Source organism: Thunnus maccoyii, chromosome 8, assembly GCF_910596095.1.
Source record: "Thunnus maccoyii chromosome 8, fThuMac1.1, whole genome shotgun sequence".
Lineage (NCBI taxonomy): Eukaryota > Metazoa > Chordata > Actinopteri > Scombriformes > Scombridae > Thunnus > Thunnus maccoyii.
Genome location: NC_056540.1, coordinates 404,101 through 430,906, shown reverse-complemented (window position 1 = coordinate 430,906; position 26,806 = coordinate 404,101). Strand labels below are relative to the sequence as shown.

Here is a 26,806-nt window from a genome sequence, read left to right as displayed (position 1 = left end):
CCAACTCTGCAGTTCACCCCAGCTCTGTAGATATTGGTAGCCTCTTTTAGATCATAATTTTGGTATTATGATCTAAAAGATCAAAATCCTTTACTATTTTGGTTCATTCTCACCAAATCTGTTTCCTGTCATGCAGCTGAAAACCTGCCTAAGAGGCTAAAACCAAAAAGCAGACAAAGTTTTTGACCATCTGGTGAAGAAAGTGGAACATTGAATGGCTAATGAGCCGGAGGACTTATATTTATATTTAAATAAATTCTAATGTTGTTATGTGTCTGCTGGATGTGTATGTGTATTGATGAAGAAAATGTGCTATCTGTCTGAAAGCAGTACCCTCTCCTGTTTTGTCCTCTTGATTTCATTATTGAAAACTGGCTGTCTGAATGCAGCTTACCATCTCAGGTAACATAAGAAAAGAGAAAATGGCCAATGAGGAATAGATTCTATGTAGGATAGGACTGAGGGTTGGTCCACAGTGTATGGAACACTGAGAAAATAGTCCAGTAGGGGACTAGAGAGAAATAGGCCTATGCAGGATTGGTAGGAAGACATAGGGATATGATTCGCTCTCCCAAGGATGACTTGCTCTCCCATTACTTATATTTCATTTTTATAGGGATCTGATTTGTTCTCCTTACAGAGTAGAATGTTGATTTGAAGAATTAGAGGTAACATTTCATTTCACGGGTCCACAAATTTCATGGTAATTAGGTGGTAATTAGTAAGTAACTTCTTTGAAATTACCCCAAAATTTACCTCAAATTTCATGGTAATTAGGTGATAATTAGCAAGTAACCTCTTTGAAATTTTGTTGAAATTGCCCTCAAATTACCCCAGCATTTACCTCAAATTTCATGGTAAGTGAGTTTTTGCAGCTTAATTTCCAACTAGCTTCTGTCTAATTTCTACTGAGCGGACCCCTAAATTGAAATGATTGTTGCTGCGTAATTTCCAAATAATTTCTGCTTAACTTCTGTGGATCATACCAGCTTAACTTCCAACTAGTTTCCGTCTAATTTCTACTGAGCGGAACCCTAAATTGAAGTGAGTTGTTGCTGCGTAATTGCTAAGTAATTTCTGCTTAACTTCTGTGGATCATACCAGCTTAACTTCCAACTAGATTCTGTCTAATTTCTACTGAGCAGACTCCTAATTGAAGTGAGTTGTTACAGCTTAATTTCCAAGTAGTTTCTGCCTAACTTCTGCAGGCCAGTAAAATGAAGTATGATTTTTATCCATTTACATTCTCACCCATTTCTGTATAATTTCGGATCAGTTCAACCTTGTAATAATTTTCCTAAATATCCCTTTTTTAAAAATTGTAGCCACCCTAAATTGCTAGTTATCGACAAATACAACTTCATAATCAAGAATCAAGTTACAAATTGCCCATTTTAAAAGTCCTTGCTTATTAAGGCCTGATAATAATGTCTTCACACCACTCAACAAATGTCACTTTTATATTTTGAGACAATACATTAACAAAGAAATTAAATTTATACAAGGTTTCTGACATGAAAACACAGCATTTGTGTTGTGCTACTTTTACACCTTAAATAACACTCCGATGTCTTTAAAAAGGCATCCAACCACTCCATCATGTTTTTTGTCCAACTGGTGGTTCCACTTGATGAATCTGAGGTTCATCTTAAGCGCTGTGGCCGTTTGGTTCCCCCTGAAATGGCAGATGTTCACCAGGCTCTTTCAATATGTTGTGTATGAGACCCTGTCTGTGGATACACAAAGTGTCACCTATGGTTGACATGATAATGGATGGAACCATCTTGTGACAGTCTTTGATAAGCTCTCCAACAATCTGTGATAAAAACAAAACTAATAAAAACAAACTACTGAAAATTAAACTGAAGCTTAACCAAATTCAACATGAAATTCAAAAATAGTATAGGATTAACAGGCTAATTCAAAAGAGAAAAATACCTCTATGAAGAGAAAAGACCTCCAGGCCACACAAAACACACACGACCGCTGACTTAGGAAAAATGATAGAAAATATATTTATAAAGGTATTCTGTCCTTTTTCATTCTCCTGATAGCTTCTTTTTATACATTCAAAGCATCTCTTTAGAATAAACAAAATTCCTTTGTTTGATGCAAATCTTCAACTCAATTATACCACGCAAAATAAAATTAAAAACAAATTAATGTACAAACAAAATCGCAGTAAATTAGAAATTAAGAAGTATTCAACTCTTAGTGCTTGATACACAAATTAAATGTATCCTCTGTTGGACCAAAATGCACTTATTATCAGTTATCGGTTCTTGACAGTCTTTGTTTTCCCTCAAGTTACCTTAAGGTTATTAGTCTTCTTTGGTTTGGGGTTCCTTCACTTCCAATGTTCCTTTAACGTTGTTTGTCAACTTTGAGTTTCTTTATGACATCAGTCGTAGTCAGTTTTTAAGTCTGTCTTGGGCCCAAGAAGAACAAAATAATATGAGATCTCAGGAAAAATTAAAATAAAATAGAATGCTCCTTAGTTCAGTTCCCTTTGATTTGGTTCCTAATGCCCCCTTGGAACAGTGCAACATCCACATGTCAGCATCTCACCAAGATGAAGGTATCCATGAGCAGCGATGATGATCTGGATGGCAGACGAAGCAGCTCCACTCACAGATACAATCGTCCCTCAAAAAAACACAAAACAGCGCAAACACAAGTGTGCAGAGCAGTTATCACACAGTCTGAATTTCTTTGTTTCATTGTCAATCAAATTAGAATTACAAGAATTAAATCTGCACACACACAGAATTAAACCCTTACAATGACTAAATTTAACATGGTAACAGTTTCTATGACGCCCATGTCTATAATGCATTATGAATATACTTATAATGTGTTATAATCTGCTTATATCACTGTATAATTATAGTTATATGCACTCATTCATATTCATAATGCTTTATAACAATGATCATAACACATTATGAAGCATTATGTTATGACTTATAAAAGTATTATATTTATCATTTCATAATGCATTATCAGTGCTTTTCACCCATCAGGCAACAAGAACCCCCGCCAGGCCAAAAAAATATTTTTTTAATGCCAAAAATAACGCCAAATATCCATTCATTCAGAAATCAATAACGTTTGGGAGCCTCTGTGCAGCGCTGTTCCAAAACGTTAGTTAACTTCTGTGTCGCTGCCTGGGAAACTCTTAGTAGCATAGCTCCTTTTAAGGAATACGGCAGAGTGAAAAGGTTAGCAATAACTTGTCAGTATGACAGTAAATGTACCGCACAGACTACAGTGTGTCAGTTAATAAATGTTGCAGCTTGTCAAGACCAAGAAAAGTCACGTCTGTTGTTTCCCCATCTGCTGGAAAAGTGTAGGAGGTTAGCACCAAATTTAGCAACAATGGGTTAGCCTAACCTGAAGACGCTAAACAGAGAAACAGAGAACGGAGATATGTCAGTTTTGGCAATTAGCATTTACAAGACTGCCTGTCTTTTTGAACTCCGTATCATCTGTGAACGTGGTATTTGGCAGCTTGACATATTTCACTTCGGCAGTAGAGACGTTGGAAGACACTTTGGACTCATTTTCACTGGACTAACGAAACACTTTTAGTGCTGTCTCTCTCTCAACCCACCGGTCAAAGCAGATGGCCGCCCACCAAGAGCTGGGGTCTGCTTGAGGTTTCTACCCGTTAAAGGGGAGTTTTTCCTTACCGCTGTCGCCAAGTGCTTGCTCATGGGGGAATTGTTGGGTCTCTGTAAATTAAAGAATACGGTCTTGACCTGCTCTATTTGAAAAGTGCCTTGAGATGACTTTTGTTGTGATATGGCGCTATATAAATAAAAATTGATTGATTGATTGATAATCACATTTCCATGCATTATGACAGTGATTATTGATGCATTATAAATTATTTTAATGTATTACAACTATTAGAAGTATAGTACACTGTGATCCTTGCAAAAAATGTCAGTGTATGTAAGTATTGTGATTATATACCTTATGTCATTATAAAATTCTTTATAATGTGTTATGATTATTGTTATAAAGAGTTATGAATATTTATGAGTGCTTATAACTATAATTATACAGTGCTTTAAGCAGATTATAACACAATATAAGAATGTTTATAAGGCATTATGGACATGGGCTTCATAGAAAGTGTTAAATAAACTTTGTGTGTTTTTGGTCTTTTTATGTTGTGTTCTTTGGGGTCTCCTGGTTTGCACTTCTACATTCCTTCTGGTCATATGGGTTCTCTTGTTATATTTGGGTGGTGGGTTTGGACTGCCTTTTGTTGTTTAGCCTGGTTTGTTGTATACTTTAGTTTAGTTTCTTGGTGGTTCTTGGACAGGTTGGTGTGGGTTGCATTTAGAGTATTGTGTTTTCTGGGTTTTGGTTTTATTGCTGTGTTTCCCTTGTGTGCTCATGTACTCCCCCTCACCTGCCCTGCTTCACCCTCGTTAGCCCTGCTCTGCTCTGTGTCTTCCCCACACCTGCCCTGCTTCCTGTGTTTCCCTCAGCCAATCACTCCCAGCCTGCCCTTGTGTCTCGTCACCTGTTCCCCATTCCCTGATTAGTTTAGTCTGTATTTAAGGTCTGGTTTTGAGTTGAGTCTTTGTTGGATCATTCGTTTTGTTTCGTCTGCTAGTTCTGTTCAGCTCTGTTTGCCTGTTCTTGACCATCCACGATTAAAGGAGATTTTTTCATCCAATCTGCATTCTGACCTCTGCATTTGGGTCCACTCCTGCTTCCCCAACCTGACAGAATGATCCGACCTAACATGGACCCAGCAGAGATGAACCCGGTTCCTGTTTTCCTGCCTTTGATACAACCCAATGACTTTGATGGTGGGCAAATCGTCAACTTTTTCCGGTCCATCAATGAGGACGACCCCATTCTGGCAAAATGGTTGATGGCAAGCCGCTGGGAGTCTGTGGAGCATGAGGCTCCGTTCCCCACTTCCTCTGTCCTCCCCAGTAGCCATCCAGCCTCCAAGCCAACTGACCTCCTGCCTGCTAGCTTTGGCCATGCTAGCCATCCAGCCTCCAAGCCAGCTGACCTCCTGCCTGCCAGCTTTGGCCATGCTAGCCGTCCAGCCTCCAAGCCAGCTGATCTCCTGCCTGCCAGCTTTGGCCATCCTTCAGCCTGCACCCCGGATGGCTCGCAACCAGCCAGCCCCCCAGTCACTTAGGGTTGGGGTTGTGAGCCTGCAGCCTGCCAGCCACCAGCACTGCCATTCTACTTCCATGCCTACCATTCCAGCTCAGATGACTTTGCTTCTGCTATCAGGCATCCAAGACTGCTAGCAAGGAGCCAGCTAGCCAGCAGCCTGCCACTCCTGAGCCAGCACCAACCCAAAACCCGTACCTGGGCACCCGCCTGGCTCTGGGACGCCCTTGGAGCGCCAACCAGTGCAGCAACACCCTGTTCCTGAGCTGCGCCAGTCCCCCGTTCCTGAGCTGTGCCAGTCCCCCATTCCAGAGCCTGAAGCATCCCCAGTGGCGTCGCCTTCTGAGCCTGCAGCATACCCTGTGGCGTCGCCTTCTGAGCCTGCAGCATACCCTGTGGCGTCGCCCCCAGGGTCTGCAGCATCCCCTGTGGCGTCACCCCCAGGGTCAGCAGCATCCCTTGTGGCGTCACCCCCAGAGTCTGTAGCATCCCTTGTGGCTCCGCCCCCTGAGGCCCCCTGCCCGGCCTCCTGAAGGGTCCTGCCTTCGCCGCCAGCCCCCTGCCTGGCCTCCTGAAGGGCCCCGCCTTCGCTGCCGGCCCCCTTCCCGGCCTCCTGAATGGTTTTGCCATCGCCGCTGGCCTGCAGTCCAACTTCCAGTGGGTTTCTGCCTTCGCTGCCGGCCTGCAGCCCAACCACCAGAGAAGCTCTTCACATCCGGTCGCCCTCCAGAGCGACCTCTGCCATTTGTTCTGCGCCCCAGTCACCCTCCCGAGCGACTTCACCTGTCTGTCCTGCCTCCAGGCCATCCCCCTGAATTTTCTGGCTCTGCCTCTGTCCAGCCCCCTGGCCGTCCACCTGAACTCTCATGCTCTGCCCCTGTCTGGCCTCAGGCTGCCCACCTGAGTGCCATCTCCCTGGTTCCCCATTTCCTGGCCACCTTCATGAGCATGACCTCTTTGGCCCCCTGCATTCTGGCTACCTACCCCTGCGCCACCTCCCCAGCTACCTGCTCTTTTTCATGGCCTATCGACTGTCAGTTTTGGCCTCCTCCTCCCCCCGTCTTGCGTCGGCCATCCATCCTGTGTCCCCCGTTTCAAATATGCACAAACTGCCTTATGTGCTTTCCCAGGGCTACATCAGCAGCTTAGCATATTGCACTTAGCCTAGCTTCTAGGCCGCAATTAAGCGGTTTGTGGCTAAAAAGCTTAGTACCATCAGCTATATTCTCATCACGTCACACAAACATTATAGCCTGACTGACTTTTTGCTTCATCATACCTTTCAAGGTAAACTAACACATGATTAAATTATTTTGGAACAAAACCTTAATGCTAACCAGCTAACCTTGAGTGGCTAACTCACCAAGATAATCCCTCAGTTTGGAGGGAAACGCCTGCTGGAGTCCCGAAGATGTTTTTTATCCACTGCGCAGTTAAGTAGTTTTCTCTCTCTCTGGCAACACGCAAGCTCTACTCGTCATTTATGTAAATCTCACATTAAAAGAAAATTATTTTAATCTTTCCAAACTTACTTCTGGCCACACACCTGTCTGAGTATCCTGACCTGCAGTAACTGAAGGAAGACTGGACACTTCTCTGTGCCCAGCTGCCTAGCAAGCATCTACCGATAGCCTGTGTGAAGGGTTTTGGGAAGATTGGTATATTGTAGCGTCTACCAATAGTTATAAGAACTCATAAATATTCATAACTCTTTATAACAATAATCATAACACATTATAAAGCATTTTATAATGTCATAAGGTATATAATCACAATACTTAATAATTGCAGGTCACTCTGACATTTTTTTGCAAGGATCACAGTGTATTATAATTCTTATAGTTGTAATACATTATAATAATTTATAATGCATCAATAATCACTATCATAATGCATGAAAATGTGATTATAAGTTACTCTAATGACGGGATCGCACCAGGCGCTTGTGTGCTGCGTTTCAGCACCGACAGGGTTTTGCTCCATCCTCTGCACGGCATCCTACCCCATCGGGAGCGTTTCAGAGGCGGAGTGTTTTGTCTGCAGGGAGGCCATGTGTCTTTTAAATTCAGTTGCACTCCTACTAAAGAAATTACAGCAGACTAGTCAAAGCTGAAGGAGTTGGCGGGAGGGTAGGGGGTGCGCTGAGTAAAAGTTGGGAGACTAAGCAGCCAGACATTTCTCTGCTCTCTATTTCTCTGTTTATCATCTTCAGGTTAGGCTAACCCATTGTTGCTAACTTTGGAGTTAACCCCCTTCACTTTCCCAGCAGATGGGGAAACAACAGACATGACTTTTCTTGGTCTTGACAAGCTGCAACATTTATTAACTGACACACTGTAGTCTGTGCGGTACATTTACTGTCAGACTGACAAGTTATTGCTAACCTTTTCCTCTGCTCCGCTTGCATTCACATCACTTTTATGCCGCTCGCTCTCTCACTCAACCACTCTCTCACCCGCTACGCACACTTATAATGCACTGCCGTATTCCTTAAAAGGAGCTACCAAGAGTTTCCCAGGCAATGACACAGAGGTTAACTCACGTTTTGGAACAGCGCTGAACAGAGGCTTCCAAACGGTTTTGATTTCTGAATAAATGGATGGATATTTGGCATTATTTTTGGCATTAAAAAATTTTTTTTTTGGCCTGGCAGGGGTTCTATAAGTCATTACGTAATGTATTATGATCATTCATGAGGCATTATGAATATTTATGGGTGTGTATAACTATAATTATACAGTGCTATAAACAGATTATAACACATTATAAGTATATTCATAATGCATTATAGACATGGGCATCAAAGAAACTGTTACCATGTTCATTTTAATCATTGTAAGGGTTTAATTCTGTGTGTGTGCAGATTTAATTCTTGTAATTCTAATTTGATGGACAATGAAACAAGGAAATTCAGACTTTTGCTCTGCACACTCGTTTTTGGGCTGTTTTGTGTTTTTTTAAGGGACGATTCTATCTGTGAGTGGAGCTGCTTCGTCTGTCATCCAGATCGTCATCACTGCTCATGGATACCTTCATCTTGACGGGATGCTGACATGTGGATGTTGCACCGTTCCAAGGGGGCAATAGGACCAAATCAGAGGGAACCGAACTAAGGAGCATTCTATTTTATTTTAATTTTTCCTGAGATCTCATATTATTTTGTTCTTCTTGGGCCCAAGACAGACTTAAAAACTGACCACAACTGATAAGTTGACAAACAACATTAAAGGAACATTTGAAGTGAAGGAACCCAAGACCAAATAAGACTAATAACCTTAAGGTAACTTAAGGGAAAACAAAGATTGTCAAGTACCGATAACTAATAATTGCATTTTGGTCCAACAGAGGATACATTTCATTTGTGTATCAAGCACTAAGAGTTATGGATGTACAGAGGGCCCAGTATTTGTATTTGCATCTGTATTTGTTGAGGCAGAAAAATTATTTGTATTTGTATTTGTATTCGAATAAAAGTGGAAACAGGCTTAAAAATCCTGTTTTTGTTTTTATTACACTTTTAATTTTAGAAAATTAAAGTGGTACAATAAGTGTTTATGACTAAACTATGTTATGAAGGAGGTCCCCACACCAGGTCTCAAACTGGAGTCTCCCAGATCATAGACGACTGCGCTGACTACTGAGCTAAAATTGTATTCATCATTTCATTGCAGACAGACCTCTAGCTATTTATACACCCATAACACAGAGACAGCACAGCGTATAATGTGTAGGGAAGAACTTCAAAGGTGATTCTTGCTTTGCACTTTTCATTTATTGCCTATTTTTGACAACCTAACTTTGTGGAAAAGAGAAGGGGAACAACAGGTTATGGAGAGTCCCTCAAGATCACTTAGCTTGTGTCAGTAGCTCAGCTTTATCTCTGGGGAACACCCCCAACTCTGGGAGTGATGTCCAAATAAGGAAATGTGTGTCATGCAGCAGGTTGATATGACTTTCCTCATTGAGACCTGCTGATACACATAACTGCGGAGCAGAGGAGAGAGACTGAGATAGCGAGATAGCTCGCTGGTATAACATGTTTTTCTTTTTTTTTTTTTCCTACCCGAAAACAATTTTTGAAATATTTGTATGAAATACATGTTAGTAAAAAAAAACACTATTTGTGCTTTGCCAAATAACATATTTGGATTTGGGCCCAAACCTAGTACATACAACCACACTGCATAAGTATGTATCATTTGATACAATTCTACCCACAGGGGGCACTCCTGCAATATTTGTTTGCTCTTTATTTATTATTGTGTGAGAGCTGTGAAGCTTTTCTAGTTTTGCAGCACTTTAAGTCAAAATACAGGGGTTTTAGTTGTCAGGTCTCACCAGTGTGTCGTGTGATCAAGCACAGTGGAGAGCACAAATGTTTTTAGACCAGAAAAAAAAATTCTAAACAGGTCTCACTCCCACAGTTTTAACTCCTCAAACACAATCTTACCTCAGTATTTTGCCACAAAGCCTCTTTTCTTTCACAATGTAAATACATTTCACATATGACTTATAATTTTTGAGATCTACACCCTAACTGATAGGGAATCCCTGTCACGCTCTCATTGACTGTAATATAGTCTGCAGGATGTATGTCTCCTCTCACTCCAGTTTCTCTTAACTTACAGATTCTCTCTTCCCTCAAACACTATGTTATGCTCTCTCGTTTTCCCTGTCTATTTCTGCTGAGAACCACACACGTCATGCTGAGAAAAAAGGCGAGACCTCAAATCTCTAGATGAAGCGACGCAGCAGCCTGTGACACGTGACACACGCGCCTCACGCGGGCAGTGTGGCCGCTCTACCCTGTTAACATGGGCGCCGAAATGAAAAGCAAGAGGTTCCGCGACGCACACGCGCTGCTCACGCATCCAGTGTGGCCCAGGGGTTAGCCTGACTCACCCACAGATTTGCCAGCTAAGAAGCAGCACACCACAAGCATCTCTCTCCCTCCATGGACTTGGTAACAACTGGGCATAGTCTAGCAACATATAGTGTAGCATAGCACAGCTAAGCAAGACTGTTTAACTCTATTAGTGTACTGTACTTGTATTGACTTGGCTAATGTTATTCACTGAACTATTGTTGTGATATCCCATTCATGATCAGGTTATTGCATAGTCATGCCGCTAAGTTAGTGTTAGCATGCTTAACGCAAGTAACTAAGCCTTGCATGCAACCTTTGTAAGCTGACACCTTTATCCTTTATCATCAATTGGCCTTGAACAGAGACCCACACAGTTAAGAGGTTTAATATCCAGCTTGCACACTTTGCTTTTGGCAACACATGTGGATTCAGGATGCCACATGGTCTGGCCTTTTGTCTCTGTGGTTCTCTTTGTCAGCCGTATTGTCTGCATGCCATGTGCTCAGTCACCAGGTGACTTCAGCCATTGTTCTCCACACACACACCTGCATATAGGTTTAGTTAATTACATATTGTGTGTTTTGTTCTTTTATCTTTTAAATAAATGCTTTTGGATATACATGCGGTCTGTTTAATGTTGTACAAGAGTAAATTTTGCCAACCTCTGCTCTGCCAAGAACTCCAGAATCCTTCAACCCTAACTAACTATTGATATAGTAATTTTGGTTATAGTTATTAAGTTAATTACTAATCAGAGTTCCAAATTGATGGCTTAGTACATTTTGAGACTGAATCTTTTTCCCTGACTCCAGGATGGTGCCCCGGTATTAATTTCTATTGATTTTAATAATCAATTATCTTTGATAATCATTTATTATTGCCGATAGCCAAACTTGTACCCAAGGCCCAACAGTTGCAACTCTCATTTTCTATGCAAGGAGAAGTGTAAGTATGAAAATCTGATATTGCTTGTTTTACATGTTAAGATAGAGAGCCATTAAGGGCATTCACTCTCTTAGTATAGCATCTAAAGTTTTCTGTTCAAGTTTCTACAGTGCCAGTAGAATTCAGGTTTGTTTAAGCTTCAAATGCAACCTTGGCTTTGAGTAATACTTTAGTTACAGGTACTTACAAGGTCTTTTTGACCTCCTGCAGTGTAAGAAACAACAACTCCAATCATCAGACCCCACTGTGTTATTTGGAGATACAAGCACAATTTTGCTTTTCAACTTCAAATCTTTGTACTGACCAAAGCCAAAGATTTTAACAAAACAAAATTTTCACTTGCAAACATTTACATAAGTTTTTACAAGTAGTATTAACATGAGGCAACAAAAGAGTTTGAAGTACAACAAAAATACTTCCTCTTTGGCATTTCTGAACATTGGGAATTTACAAAAATAAAGCCACAACTTAAACTTGTAAATAAATGACTTTCTGGTCACACAATTTCACCTGGACCTCTATTGGTAACTTAGTTAGGTCAGAAAAATTGAACCCCTCATAGGGTTTTGTTGATGTTGAAAACCTGGTCACCCTTTGGTGTGTCCAGATGCACCTTGAAGCCCTCACTCTCCTCCAGGACACCCAAAATGGTCACACACTGCAACCCTTTGGCATTCTCCTCCTCCTGAAAAGAGAGGACAAACATGTTTTAAAAGCATACTCATACCATTAACATTTTGTGCACACTCAAGTCTAGACAGGTTTTACACATAGCTTTGTTTGAGCAGTGTTACAGGCTAGGGGGCATCCATTGCTATACTGAATTTAACCTCAAGATCATCATGTATCACTTACTTTTTGGTGTAGTTTGTGGACTGGAGTTTGTAACCACAGTCTGAGTATGTCCCCGCTAAGTGGGTGAGGCAAGCCACCTCACCCACTTTAATGTCCAGCAGGGCAGCCTCACCACCACACATGTGTCATCCTGTAGAGCAAAAGAAATAGCCTTCAGGTACAAAATACAACCAAAACCAAGTAAAACCATGTTGTGCCCCATTTTGATTTTTATTAATCTCCTCAAATTTATAGATTAAAATGAACTTGTTCAGTGAAATTAATCAATCAATCAATTTTATTTATATAGCGCCATATCACAACAGAAGTCATCTCAAGGCACTTTTCACATAGAGCAGGTCAAGACTGTACTCTTTAATATACAGAGACCCAACAATTAAGTTTTAACTACAAGAGGAAAACATTACTGAAAACAGAAAATTGAAAACTAAAATTTAGTTTTAACTTTACAGAATGAAATGCATACCTGTTCAAGTGTGGTAGTCCTCAGGGGGACATATTGTCTGGCCACAGTTACTCTTTTGATTGAGCTCAGCTGGACAAAAAACCCAAGACAATATTACCACTTTCACTAAATGGAAGATGCTATTAATAATTCCAATATATGAAAGTTAGATAGTACATGTAAGATAATGTTTACTGACCTCCACCAGCCGACCCCTGGCCATAATGAAGCCAGGAAAAAGTCTGTCACCCTGAGGTGGGTGACCACAGAAGGTTGGTTGAGGAGAGCCTCCGTTTAAGCCTGCAAGGCTGGTGAGCATTCAAGGGGAGCTGTTTCAAAGAACAGGGTCTCACAGCTTATGCTGATGTAGAACTGTGGCAGTTGACCTCAAAGGCTATAACCCCTTATCCTATAAGTGTTGCCTTTTGCCACTCTGCCAGCAAATTCTTCAAAAAGAGTGACTTTGGTTACACTGTCCCACTAATGGCAATTAGTAGGTTTTTTTTTTAATGATGTCGGCCTTGTAGCCTTTATCAGAGCTCCAGGATATAACCCTTTTTTGGGGGCTTGTGGCCAACACCTTGACTGCCAGTGAGGGCGGGAATAGGGGGAATCTGGTCTTGTTCCCAGTAGTCAGAGCCCTGCTAAAAAAAACAAACAAACAAGACAATCATACTCACAAAGCACATTTAAGTTAAGTTCCTCAATAACAAGAAAACAGGGTCACTGGAAAATTGGTTGTAATGGGATAAAGTCAAAAAACATCCACACTACTTCAATTATTATTTTAAATAAAATTGCATACAACACACTCACCTGTAGCACTTCAAACAGTATCAAACATGAAGGTACTTCTTCTTACAAATGTGAAGGTATCACAGATGCAAGGGAATTTAAATCATTAGCATTTTAGGCTAATACCAGGGCTTTCAATCATGTGCCACAGAAAGCCAAATGAACACCTGAAACTGATATTTCAATAACAAGGTCATCAGGTGTTTGGGATTTGGCTGATTACTGAATAGACCTGTCCTTATAAAAGTTTTATTTTTTGTGGGTTTATAGGCAACATTCCCTGTGTTGGGAATTAACTCAGTTGGTAGAACATGGGTCTTAGAGGTCATATGGTGTTGGTTCAAGTCCTGCCTGTGCAAGGGGGCTTACTGCAACCACAGTCTCTAGAATTTCTTTTTTGGTCAGCTAAGCAATTTTTAAGAAAATCGGAACTTGTGCAGATTGTTGTGTAGGAACCATGTTATCTCAGTGATCAGCATTAAGATAAGACAGGATTCTGGGCTCAGTGCTGCTGAGCCCAGAATCCATACAATCTGCAGGCTGTGTGCTTTCTCACACTACCATTTCATAAACTTGCAGTTTCTTTCTTTCTTCAAACACTTTGTACATGTTATATAGTCTTATGCTCAACCACAAATACTTTGAAAATAATGTTCAAATCTATGACCTAGAGGCTTTAGTTTTAGGGCATTCAAATATCAACTTGTGCTGTGTTACTGGGATTCCTGGGTGGCTCATTTCATGCCCAGGGCAGCACTTTTTGAAATACTATTCTTATAATTGAAGTTGGTTGATATGTTTATTATTTATCATCATGCTAAACTATTCCTGCTCCATTTCATATTATACAAGCAAGTCTTATTTTTTTGTACAATTAAAGGTCTAGAGATGAAAATTGAATCATGGGACACTAAACTGTCAGTCATGTTAGCTCAGTGGTTGCAGTGATTTGCAAACAGTAGGTGGTAGGTTCGATCTCCCAAACAGGCAACTTTTATCTTGGTCGACAAAGATGACCCTGACAACAGCATTGTTGTAATTGGAGTTTGAATTCATGTTATTTCCTACTTTCTCAAGACTGTCTGGCTCACAAAATCAATGAACTTTGTGTAACAACTGCATCACCCATCCTTATATGTTGTTTTTTCTGTTTTGTTTTTGCAAACATTAATTCTTGCAGTACATGAAAATGTGTTTTTTAACTTCATAACTGATAATCATGAGATTCAAATTCAAAATTCAAATTTAAAACAATTTCATTAATCCCAGTTGGGGGAATGGTCATTAGCAATTAGTTACAAGCTTGTTATACACAGAAAAACACAAAAACATACAACAACATTCAAAGAAATACACCAAGGAGCTAAAATGTGGAATAAAATATATAAATAATATATATATATATCAGGGAAAATAAAAAGAAGATGTAACATCACCTCTTTTTCAGAGAAGCTATAATTTTGTCCATGGGTTAGCGGTGTATATTGTCATGTTGCCGCTTGTTGTATCTGTCCAATGTTGGAAGGAAACAAAATTGTAACCAGAGCACAGTATCTTACTGAAGATGTAAAGGGCTGTTGTCATATGATGTTTTACATTCTCTGTGGCTGTAGAACTGAAGTTTCCACTTATCTGTTCAGTATTTGGTGTGTTGACATCGTCACAATAATGTTATGGAGGAGCCCTAAAAAGAAAAACAGTGAGACACTTTAAATATGACATTCTTATAGACATTCTTATAGTTGTAACTTAAAATAGCTTGCACAAACAGTATGTCAAAAGTGTCTTTGTTAGTTGGTTGGTAAAACACAGATCTTGTTCTACAGGGGTGGAAATAAAATTATTACCTTTACAACTAATTTAGGGAAGAACTTTTCTGCACCAAGGAGACAGTGTCACCCTGAAAGTGATGACTGTTCTGTGGCAGTTAGTTTCCCTGCAGTAGTATGCCTGATCACTTGTGAAAGGATCAATAGTATTTAGGCTCTATTGTATGCAGCAGTGTGTGTACAAATGGTAATGTGGAAGCAGTAAGCTGGAGCTGGTACTGTCAAAAGAGTATGTTGTTGCAATAAATTTAATATGATTCAACAAATCAGCTTTATAATGTATATAATACATGACAATCGAATACCTTGAACACCACTGAACAGCAGAAAACAATTTTCCGTACGGTGGCACTTCACATATACTTTTGGAAGACTGCAAACACCCATGGTGTCCACTTAGTTATGTGTAGCCCTCCAGTGTGAAATGGGGGGTTACAGTAGAAAATACCTGATATAAGAAATGAATTACAATTAGACAATGTGATACACAATAAAATAATCAATACCTGTTGAATTAATGCACAATTAATGATTAATAGGTAATGGCACAACATAATTTAAATTAAAAATAAAATAACTGAATACCTTATGTTCTTTTGTGAGGAAACATTGGCACTGACAGAGGTGAAACATGTCTCGTGTGGCCCAGGAAGTGCAACATCTGGTCCATGGCAGCATGATGTCTGGGCTGCTATAAACAGATCCAGTGTGTGATGACCAGACGGCAGGTGAGGCAAAATTTTGCCATATGTTACTGTACCTCTGCCTTGAAAAAAGCTTGTAACTATCTGGAATTAGAACATGCTTATGTGTGCTCCGTGAAGTAATGGTTCTGACCATTAAGCTAGTGTTGCAGTATTTGGTCTGTGGCTGTTATGAAGTGATCCAGTACCTCACAGTGCTGTAATAGAGTTTTGACACAGAGCACATAGGAGAAATGTATATCCCATCCAGGGAAAACTAACCTGACAAAAAGTCAAGTTAAACTCAGTTATAGACTTGGGCAAGGCCATCCACCCTGCCAGAGAGGGTACTAAAGAACTAGATGGGACTGAAAGTACTGGTTATCAGCTGGTAGGTATCAATTACCCCAGAAAGTATGTGTTACATTCAGAACACATACTTTCTCCTAAATGCCAGCAACTGTACACAAATGCTGTATAAACAATGAAACAGTATCAATCCTGACCCACCCTGATTAATGCACAGGCCAAAACATGTTGTATAGCTCAATAACAACATTGTTACCCAAAATGACATAAACCCTAAAATAATTCAATATCCAGATAAGCTATCAATACCTACACAAAGTTTCCTTTTACTCAGTAAGCTTAATAAATTGCACCCACACAACAATACATTTGGTTGAAAAAATATGACATAACCACATAATATAGAAGTTTCCAAAGCTTAATTTCACAAACACATTTTCTTTTTTTAGATACACATGGCAAAATAATTCAACAAGGTAGTTACCTTATAAAATAGCTGACCTGTTGGAGAATGTCACTCAGAATACATAATTATGAAAACTGATATATACTGATATATTATATACCGTACCATAACCAAGATATTACTATGGTTGTGAGATAAAATTGTGGTCCTGCAGTGTGTTGTTTTTTCATCACCAAAACAACCCACCCTCCCTTCTCCTTCTCAGAGTGACTGGGGCAGCTGGGTGAGGTGCTCATGCCTGGCTGCACAGAGGATAACCCTATACTCTGAAAGTATTTACACTATTATTTTTGTAGTTTGACTTTTTGGCTTCTTTAATATTGTGTACTTTCATAATTCAGTAAAGTTTATCATTATGATATATTCTATTTTATCATTGTACATTTAAATTATTTGATCTCTTGAATCACACCAATTTACCATAATTATCATATGTTGTACCCACTTTTGTTTTTCACAATTAGTCATGTTCCAACATTGGTGTAACTAGATTTTTACACAAATATCTAATACAATGGTGGTAATATTTAAAAGAAAAAGATTTAAGTTGATTGACAAGTGCATTGATTCTGACCTATCTTTAAGTCTGAGTGTACATCTTTAACAGTTTGAGGATATTACACAGTAGACAAGATTGTGATAACTGTGATATGTTTTCATTACATCAGAATGTAGACATCGCTGTGGCTGACAGACAAAAATGGGGTCCAGTAGTGTGTTCTTATCTGTGGTTGCAGAAGTGATGAGAACAGCTGCAAAATTGGCTTACTTGCGTTAGACAAAAGATCCTCTGAAATCACTACAAACAATGATGGGGTGATGATCTATGATTGTCAATGCCTCCAAAAGGCTTCCCAAGTTTGACATTAATGACTCACACTGTAATCTGGAGGTCTGTATACAGCTGCAATCAGTGCACTTACTGGGGCTTCAACCTTCAGGTCAGTTATATTATGTGTTCATACATAATATAACTAACCTGAATTTCACATAATTTCACATAATTGAATGTGATTTTTCATATAACAACAACTCCATCACCATCTCTATTGGCCATTTGTAGAAGTTTGTCCAGGACCGTCTGTTGTGTTTGGACATGATGTAGCCCTGTAAAAACAGACTGCCTGCAACAAAGGAGCCATGTAGGTGTGTTTCTGTCAGACACAAAACAAGACACAGTTCGTGATGACCTTTGATGTATCGTCGACATGAGATGGCAATCCTTCTGTATTATGGTGAACAATAGTCAGAGTGTCAGGGTTGCTCAGTGTTTGCTTCATGTGAAGAAGAGGCATCATGTTCTCCAAGCTGGCTTTTCTCATGGTGTCCAGGGCTGCAGTGATCTCTGGGTTGGCATATATTTTACTCTCATCCATGTCCAGTAGGTACAGCCAACTGAGTGAGGTCACTCTACTGACAGCTACATAAGCCATGCCAGGTTCAAAAATGTGCTTTAGTGAAAATACAGCTGATGCTCTTGTCATACCTTGAACCTTATGTATTGCACAAGCAAAGGCAAGTTTATTAGGAAACTGCCTTCATACCACTCCCTTCTGTTTCAGGTTCTCCTCTGCTTTTTCAATGTACACTAGATTGTCAGGTACTCCAGATGCTCTATCACAGTAGCTCTTTCCCGCTGTTTCATCATCCATCTTAAGCCCAATGATAGAGACGTGTTCATCATTTTCAGAGGTTACTACTCTAAGAACCTGCCCCATAGCTCCATTCACAAAACCATTTTGTGCATCTATGTTTCTGATAAGCATGAGCACCCATGTCTATTGCCTTTAAATGGTTTGATTATCTTGTCATTCTGCCAGTTCACGGATCCTTTCTATAGTCATCTGCATCAATGGTAATGATGTGGGAACGGAGCAGAGCTAATGTTGCTGAGTTGTTTGGATCTACTTGTTTGTTGCAAAAATGTGCAACACATGAGTTGGACAAACTGCTGATTCAGTGATGGCTTGTGACAGTCTGCTTCAGACTAGCTCATCTGACTTTTATTTTACATGAATCCTGTTCAACATTTCTGCAAAGGCAACATCATCCTTCTGACGCATAACCTCATTCAGATTGATCATCTGAAAATGTTCTTGCCATAAATCAATCGCATATGGCTCATGCACAGAAAGGGTTTTACCCTGTTGCACTGGTGGTAGCTGATAGAAGTCTCCAACAGCTATGACTGACATTCCTCCAAAGGGTTTCTGACTGCCTTTGAACTGTTTAAGGCTGAAATCAACACAGGCAAAAAGTTGCTTTGACACCATAGACACTTCATCAGTGATAATGTTTTCCACATTGAAAACCTCAAATCTAACTTCATCCAGTTGGTTGCCAAGTCCTTGAAATGGGGGTTTAAGGTTTTTCAGTAGTTTGAGGAGAGTGCCAGAGATGTTAAATGCTGCAGTTCCGATGAAAGCAGTCAACAGGACAGTGGGCTTTGATATGTCAGCCTCCTCAGTATGTCTTGGCAGTTTGCTCAGTATCCTAGATGCCTCAGAACGGGTGCATTTGATAAGATGTGACTTCCCTGTTCTGGCACCACCGTTTATGTAAAAGAAATACATTTGGCATAACAATGCAGGAGCAAGGGGCTCTCTGATGACTCTGGCTTCTGTTACAGCCTGACGACTGCAGTCTGGCACATTCTTCTGTTCACTTTCATGGTCTGGCTCTCTTGTTTCCAGTCCCTTAATACACTCCAACCTCACAACTTCAGATTCAGGTGCCAGGTTACACTATTAATCTGTTCATACTCTTCAACAGCATTTTCAATCTCTTCAGTATTTTTCTCATATTTGTCTTTGTTTTGTTTTACAATATCTTTGACATTTTCAGGATGGTCTGAACTTGGTAGCTTAACCCAACCAATATTATAGAATGACGCATATGTGGGGAAGCACCTTCTTTTCAGCTCACAGTCTGATTGGTGTGGGACATAGAGTTTGAGTAATTTGCCGTAAAAATTCTCTGGATACTTTTCCTGTGAGGGGTGGTAAAATCTGATGACAGCAGGCTTATCATTTTTTCTCTTTTCTACAAATCCCATCTCATTCAGTAGGGGTAATACATTTTACCCTTTGTCCACTGGCCATAAACAAGTCTGCATGTAGAGGCAAAATTAGCCAAGCACATCTCCTCAAACTCTGGTGTTTTAGGTCTGGCTTTATATTTCTTGGTCAAAGATGTCATCCACACATTAACACTCTGGGGTTGTATTCTCTTGGTGCGACGGAAGCAACTCATGTTCACTGAGTTATCATCTGTTGATATGAATATGACCTCATGTGAACATTTCTTCATTTTAATACCACAGGCACGAGTGCCACATTCCTGAGCGCTGACTTCTCTCTTTTTGGAATATGCCTGCATGATTGCCCTTATTTCATCACATTCATTTATGGTGTCATTGTTTGAATTCTGAATGAGAGTTTTGAGGTACTCAGACATTGCGCCCTGTTTTTTGTAATGTAAGAGATAATGTATATAATTGTGCCATATGTGTGTTGAGGATTTGCTGCAAGGCGTGGTTAGCATTCCAGGCATCAAGTAGATAAGGGTTGAATCCCATTTACCCAGCAATCCTTTGGATCACGCTTCAGTATAATTGTGCTGGATTTTTTCATCATGTTCAGACAATGTTCATACCCTTCAAAAGTTAACTTACAGCGAGCCAGGACCTGCTCTTAAGTCATAGGTGCAATGTTCATTCAGCAGCAGTTTCAGTGGTTTGAGCCTCTTCTTTGCATTTTCCAGTTCAAGTGACTCTTCATCTTCTCCAAGTCTTGTTATCATTGTCTTTCTGGAGGGGGGTTTAGGAAATCCAAATCTGCCACCTGAGCCAAGACTTTTGAAACATGTTCTAGAGTGATTTTTCCTGTGCATTTGCACTTATTGCACTTTACTGTAGAGTTGCATATGTGAGTCAGATAACTGAGCTGTAATATATTTCGACACAAAATCATACTCCGCAATCCTTTGGATCATGCTTCAGTATCACTGTGCTTGATTTGTTAATCATTTTCAGACAATGTTCTCAGACTATCTCAGTCTCTCTCTTCTGCTCTGCTGTTACCTCTATAAGCAGGTCTCAATGAGGGGATTCACATCCACCTGCTATATGATACACATTTCCTAATTTGGACATCACTCCCAGAGTTGGGGGTGTTCCCCAGAGAAATAGCTGAGCTACTGACACATGCAAAGTGCTCCCAAGGGACTCTCCATAACCTGTTGTTCCCCTTCTCCTTTCCACAAAGTTAAGCTGTAAAAAAAATAGGCAATAAATGAAAAGTGCAAAGCAAGAATCGCAATTGAAGTTCTTCCCTACACATTACATGGTGTGCTGTCTCTGTGTTATAGGTGTATAAATAGGTAGAAGTCTGTCTGCAGTGAGGTGATGAGTAAAGTTTTAGCTCAGTAGTCAGTGCAGTCCTCTATGATCTGGGAGACTCCAGTTTGAGACCCGGTGTGGGGACCTAAGATAGTTTATTCATGAACACTTATTGTAACACTTTAATATTCTAAAATTAAAAGCATAATAAAATCAAAAACAGGATTTTTAAGCCTCTTTCCACATTTATTCAAATACAAATAAAAATACAAATAATTTTGCTTGTTCAACAAATACAGATACAAATACAGGGCTCTCTGCTTATCCCTAGTGGAAACCATGTTTCCCCAGGGACGCAGTCAGTAAGTCACCTCCTCTGGGGATGCAAAGGTCTGGGGTTCGAATCCCCAGGTGGCAAAGTCCTAAATGGCCGACAACATATTTTCAAGTGCTTATTGAGGTCATTTTAAGTTGAATGCTCACAACTTGCTTGAATCCCTATCATTGCCGCTTGTGGCTATATTTATTGTTATTATTAATATTCATTTCTTCACTATTCTCTCTCCCTTGTTTGTTTCTTTTTCACTTATGGTCATTAAGTTGGAGACTGCCCTTTTCGCTTGGACCCCAATCATTGCTGCTTGCAGCTATATTGCCATTATATCTTTCTTTAGCTATGTTTGTATTGCACCAATAAAAATAAATAAATAAACAAATAAAAACAACTTATGAACCTACAGCAGTTGTCTGCTAAACTGTAATTGATAATTAATGTTTTCCATCAAATACCCACTGACTGAGTGAATAGCAACATTGGGTCTTGCCATCAGCAGGAGTGACAAACCATGAGAACAGGCAGTTATTGAGTTACCCAACATGTAATTGATTGTATTTATTTATTGGGACAGTGTGCAGTTTTTAACATAAAAGATGCACTGCATCGGAGTTAGCTCAAAGCTAATTTACATCCGTAGTCCCCAACAAACAAAACATACAACAGCACAAAAACAAACAGTACAAAGCAAAAAACACACAGAACACACCATACAAAATACAAAATTCAAAGCTACACACAACAACACATCACATACACCCACAATGTCAATTAGAAATAAATAATGTAAACTTGTCAAATTAAAAGCAAGACTACCTGCGCTTATGAGAAGACCATAGATGAAGTTTAGACTCAGTGGTCACAGAGCTGATTGGTCTTTAGTAGATCTTTTAATTTGGCCTTGAATGTATTGATGAACTGCAGTTCTTGTGGAACACCCATTGTGCGCTTCATGTTACTAGACAGTGTGCCACCAACTTTAACACATGGTATCCTATTAGATAAATATGAAGACATCCATGCCAGTGCTCTAGATGAGAAGTTAAATTTAGAGAGATATTAAGACATCATGACTGACTGTGTCAGATGCTTTACGCAGATCTAAAAATACAGCACCAACTACTCCTCCTTTATCAAGTCTTGATTTAATTTGCTCTATTAAGTGCAAGGTAGCAGTTTTGGTGGAATGATTTGCTCTAAAGCCAGACTGCATACAATGTAGACCAAAACTGCTTGTATTAAGAAATGTTGTCAGTTGTTTAATGACAACTTTCTCAGCAACCTTGAGTAGTGGCTGTATACTTATTGGTCGGTAGTTACTGGCTTCAAGGCAGTCTCCAGATTTAAAAATAGGCCTGACAATGGCACATTTCCAGTCATCAGAAAAGGAGCTGTGTTTAAAAGACAAGTTAATTAAATGAGCAATAGGGGGAGTTAAATTATCTTTGTGTGATTTGACAAACATGGTGTCAAATTGGAAAGCATCTCTACTTTTGGAGCTTTTTAAGGAACTGATGATTTTGTTCACTTGTAACTCATTAGTCTCTACCAGCTCGAAAAACCTGACCTGTAGCATCTATAGGAACAATATCCAGTTTCCTTTAAGTAATTTTTTTTCCTAGCTCATATACAGACTAAAAAAACATATTAAAGACAGAAGCAACAGTAAGATGATCTTCAATTAACTTTCCCTGTACTTTGAGTTTAAAGTCTCCTAAAAATTTTGGGTCCCTCCTTGTGAGATTATCAATGTTTTTCCAGATCAATTTACTGTTGCCTCTTGCCTCATTCAAAATATTCAGATAAAAACAAGATTTAGCTTCTCTTAGCTCTTGGACAACTTTGTTCCTTACACCTTTATAAATCAGCATGTCAATGTCTCTTCTTGTTTTATTTGCCTTCCTTAGTGCAGCATCTCTAGATTTCATTAGTTTCCACAAATTTTCATTAAACCACGGTAAATTGTTTTTATTTTTAGATTTTATCTGTATCCTCACATTAACATTTCCCTCACAGAGTTGATTCTGTGAGTAAAAGTATCACAGCCATAGTCCAGGTCATCATCAGACAGTACATCATCCCAGTTCAAGCTGTTAATTTCACTGACAAATTCTTCTTGCTTATCCGTGGGTATGAATTGAAGGATCATTGTCTTACTTGCCGTGGCCTTAAATCTACTTTTAGCCAGTTTTCTCACACATAGGGTTAGGTTATGATCTGATAAGTCAGTGATCAAATTATAACTTTTAGTAATTCTTTCTGGTTTGTTAGTAAATATCAGATCAATGTGTTCACTGGAGCATTTTGCAGTCGTAGTTGGGCCTTTTACTAGTTGTTCTAGTTGGAATTTCTCTGTGATCATTTTTAGTTTTTTCCTCTTAGATTTATCCTCCCAGTTCACATTAAAATCACCCATAAGTAATAATTCTTTGTTTAGATTGCACTTTTTCAAGACTTCTGTGAGTTGATCATAGAAAGTGTCATCGGCAGAAGGGGGCCTATAGAAACCCATGATGTTAAAAGACATTTGCTGGGATAACATTATTTTTTTCCCAGTAAGACTTTTGCATGATTGACAGTTTGGAAGGTTTTATATAACCTCTGCCTCCTCACTGCAGGGTTTCAACAAACAGTGTTGTCAGCAGTAGGTTTTGTGAAAGAGCCACTGGAACTATCAAGATTTCCACAGCCCAGTAGCAAAAAGTTATTCATTGAGACATCATGCCTCATGTTAACAAAGTTTAGTCTGTTAAGGGAGAAGCCCAGCTCAGAGAGTTGCTGCTCATTTGTCACTGGCACCAGAGGAGTCCCAGACACATTCGAGCACAAATCAGCATCGAAGTTCTGCAGCGCTCCAGGGGTCACTGGTCCAGGATTTAGCTGAACATCTCCAGAGAGCAGGAGCAGCATGAAGAGGAGACCTGCTATTCTCCAAAATGGGGTGGCAGATGACCGATCCACTGGATCGTTGATTTGCTCTGCTACCTGGGCTCGTCCGTGCCACAGGACAGAGGAATAGATTGCAAAATATCCCAGTAAGTTATGATGAAAACTCATTGTAGGAGCGTCAACTGGCCATGAGTCAGCATTTGTCCAAAGCTCAATCACTCGGTATCCCAGCTGTTTTCCATCAATAATGATTGTTCTGGCCAGACAGACACGTACAGGCAATACAGCAATGAGTTCCAACAGTAGTCCAAAAAGCACTCCATGAAACACAGCCCAGGTGTTTTTGCTGATAAAACACTGCTTTGAACTTGATGCAGGCATGCTTTGTGGTACGATAAACGGCCTTGGATGACAGTCCTATGTAGCAATCCCATCCACGATCCCGGTGGCCAGAGGGTAGTTAGGAAACCCCAGAAGATCCATGTGACCTGGACCGTTTCCTTTGATGTTGGAACGGATATACAGATGGTCTTACTTGATGTCTAATCTGATGTTTACATTTGAAAACCTGAACTGGCCTGGTAGCAGAGTCAGCAGGGGGGTGAGCTGACCATCTCCCCATTCCGATGAGTGACCCCCAGTCACATACCATCACTTCTTGAGTCCAAGGTGCATAGAGAGGCTCCAGCATATGTAGATTACATTACCAGCCAATGTTACAATCCACGTCATTTTCACACACTGTGGAAAATACAGTCTGATGGCTTCTAGTATCTAACTTTCCTCTGATGATAACCAGCTAAGTTAAAGAAATTAAATTGGTGAGCTAATGAGCAACCATAATTCACAGAAGGGGTGATAACTCTGTCTGACGATAAAAGCGGTTACAATTAGTGGTAATTATGACAAAATAAACCAGGTTACACTAGACAGAGAGGTAGTCTGTCTAACTTGGTGTTACTTATGCTTCCACTAAATAAAACTAACTCTAACATGTGATAACAGAAAAATGTAATCCCCACATGAAACCTAGTAACCAATGCAGAGCAAAAGCCAATGTTAGAAGTTACGATAACGCTCCGGTTTATGATGCCTGTTCTATTTCCTCCGACATGTTTATTGCAGTCACCTTCTTGTTCTTTGTATTTTCATGGTGGCTGGCAAACTACTGTATAAAGTGACACAACACTGCCATCCACTGCTATTGGGTGTGTCTTTGCTTTTCCCTCAGAACCTTTGTTTACACCTTGTTGCCTGGGAACCAAGATATGACAGTATTTTAAGCTGACACAGCTGACTTCAGAAAATTAGGCTGTACCGACCAAAATGGAAGTTAGTGTTGCTGGGGTAAATTTTTATTGCTTAGAAATATAAATAACACACTTTTTATATATTTAAAAGTTAAATAGTTTTGCTTTCAGCATTCCTTAACTTGACCTTGATTTTTCATGTATTTTTTTATATCTTTACTATATCTTAGCACTTTATCGGTTTCTCAATTAATCATTTTATACTCTTTTAATCTAAAATTCTTAATCACAAAGAGCATAATGGCAGAGCAGAAAACACAGATTCCAGTCTCACCTGTTGGTACTTTTTATCTTTGGGCCACAGACTGACCACTGGTCCTCTGTCCATCATCTTGACAATGTCTGACATATTTATATACTTGTCCAGTTCAATGACCTTCTCCATCCACTGGATTTTTGTCATGCCGTGGTCTGAAAATAGCAAAATGTTCAGCTGTTTCACCATGTTCTTCTCCTGCAAGAATATCATAAGCAACAGAAACGGATGAAAATAAATCACATGACAAGAAAAGTATACCAGTAGCAGCTGTAATTGTAACAATATTAGTGATATTACTAACTTTGATTTTGCAGTTGAGTGTCTGCATGGCAAGGTCAAGTTGTTGTACAGCTGCTCTGACCTGATGAGAGTCTGGACCAAAGTGATGACCCTCCACATCTATTTTCTCAAAATATATTGCTGCCATGTCTGCATGACCTGACCTACACACACACACACACACACACACACACACACACTGATATTATTGTCAGTCAGGTGAAAACCAAGAATCTATAAAATGTCCACCTTTGAGGTCTTGCGTTAAGCTTGAGAACTATACATTTTAAGAATACTGTGTGTATTGTATGAATGTTTTGATGTATGTACATTCAACAAAACATCCGGAACGTGAAAGATATAAAATTATTATCCTCACTTTATTGTCTTCTGATTTTCTCAGCAGAGCCATACTCTGGGTTATATGATTAATAATTAATGTGTGGCTATAAAATCTGTCTTATGCTGCTTGTTTTGTTTTTTTTTACCCTCATACCAGTCAAGGAAGTCAAGTTGACAGCTCTTCTCCATATAATGGCTAAAGATAACCAGAGGACATCACATGATAAATGACAGGTGCTGGTCATTGTTTTGTTACCTTAGCACGCTGAGAGCATTCTCAATTGAGTCTGTGAGGTTTTTCTCAGATGGGTTGTAGACATACTTCTCACAGAACGATGGGCGAACACCCAGAATCTCCACCTCGCAGCCTAAAGACACACACACACGCACACACACACACACACACACACACACACACACACACACACACACACACACACACACACACCAGATAACTGCAGAATTTACACAGTACTTACAGATATAAATATAGCACATAGTAGCACACAGGCCTTAAAATTGACTTCTTACCCAAACTTTAAACTTTATCACTGGGTATTTGTGCTCAGGAGTCTGTGTCGGTGGTTTAATGCTTGGGTTAGAATAGGATTTAAGCAGCTTAAAAATAAACTGAATGGAGTCACCTGTCATTAGGCCCAGCAGATATATAATGCAGAAATATGACGCATAACATGAAAAATGGGGAAAC

The 26,806-nt window shown here is 39.7% G+C and overlaps 1 protein-coding gene and 2 long non-coding RNA genes across 5 annotated transcripts in view; all 3 read right to left on the bottom strand.

Annotated features, from left to right (window-relative positions):
• The window catches only part of enpp6 (ectonucleotide pyrophosphatase/phosphodiesterase 6), a 61,579-nt gene that overhangs the window by 9,323 nt on the left and 25,450 nt on the right, over positions 1 to 26,806 (bottom strand). Inside the window, exons 3-5 of the mRNA XM_042419044.1 lie at positions 26,354 to 26,465; positions 25,778 to 25,919; positions 25,492 to 25,671 (exon numbers count right to left, since the gene is read on the bottom strand). Of these exons, the coding sequence (XP_042274978.1) occupies positions 25,492 to 25,671; positions 25,778 to 25,919; positions 26,354 to 26,465 (434 nt within the window). The remainder of the gene's footprint in view (positions 1 to 25,491; positions 25,672 to 25,777; positions 25,920 to 26,353; positions 26,466 to 26,806) is intronic.
• On the bottom strand, positions 842 to 6,918 carry LOC121901941. Its single transcript, XR_006097425.1, has 4 exons — positions 6,515 to 6,918; positions 2,569 to 2,646; positions 2,312 to 2,428; positions 842 to 1,730 (listed from the first exon to the last, which is right to left on the bottom strand). It is a non-coding gene; the product is annotated as an uncharacterized LOC121901941 (long non-coding RNA).
• On the bottom strand, positions 11,190 to 14,514 carry LOC121901940. Of its 3 annotated transcripts, none has more exons than XR_006097424.1 (5): positions 14,495 to 14,514; positions 12,463 to 12,904; positions 12,285 to 12,353; positions 11,819 to 11,948; positions 11,190 to 11,648 (listed from the first exon to the last, which is right to left on the bottom strand). It is a non-coding gene; the product is annotated as an uncharacterized LOC121901940 (long non-coding RNA). The 3 variants fall into 3 exon arrangements; XR_006097422.1 differs by lacking the exon at positions 14,495 to 14,514 and adding an exon at positions 13,080 to 13,189 and having other exon boundaries at positions 12,463 to 12,907; XR_006097423.1 differs by lacking the exon at positions 14,495 to 14,514 and adding an exon at positions 13,080 to 13,189.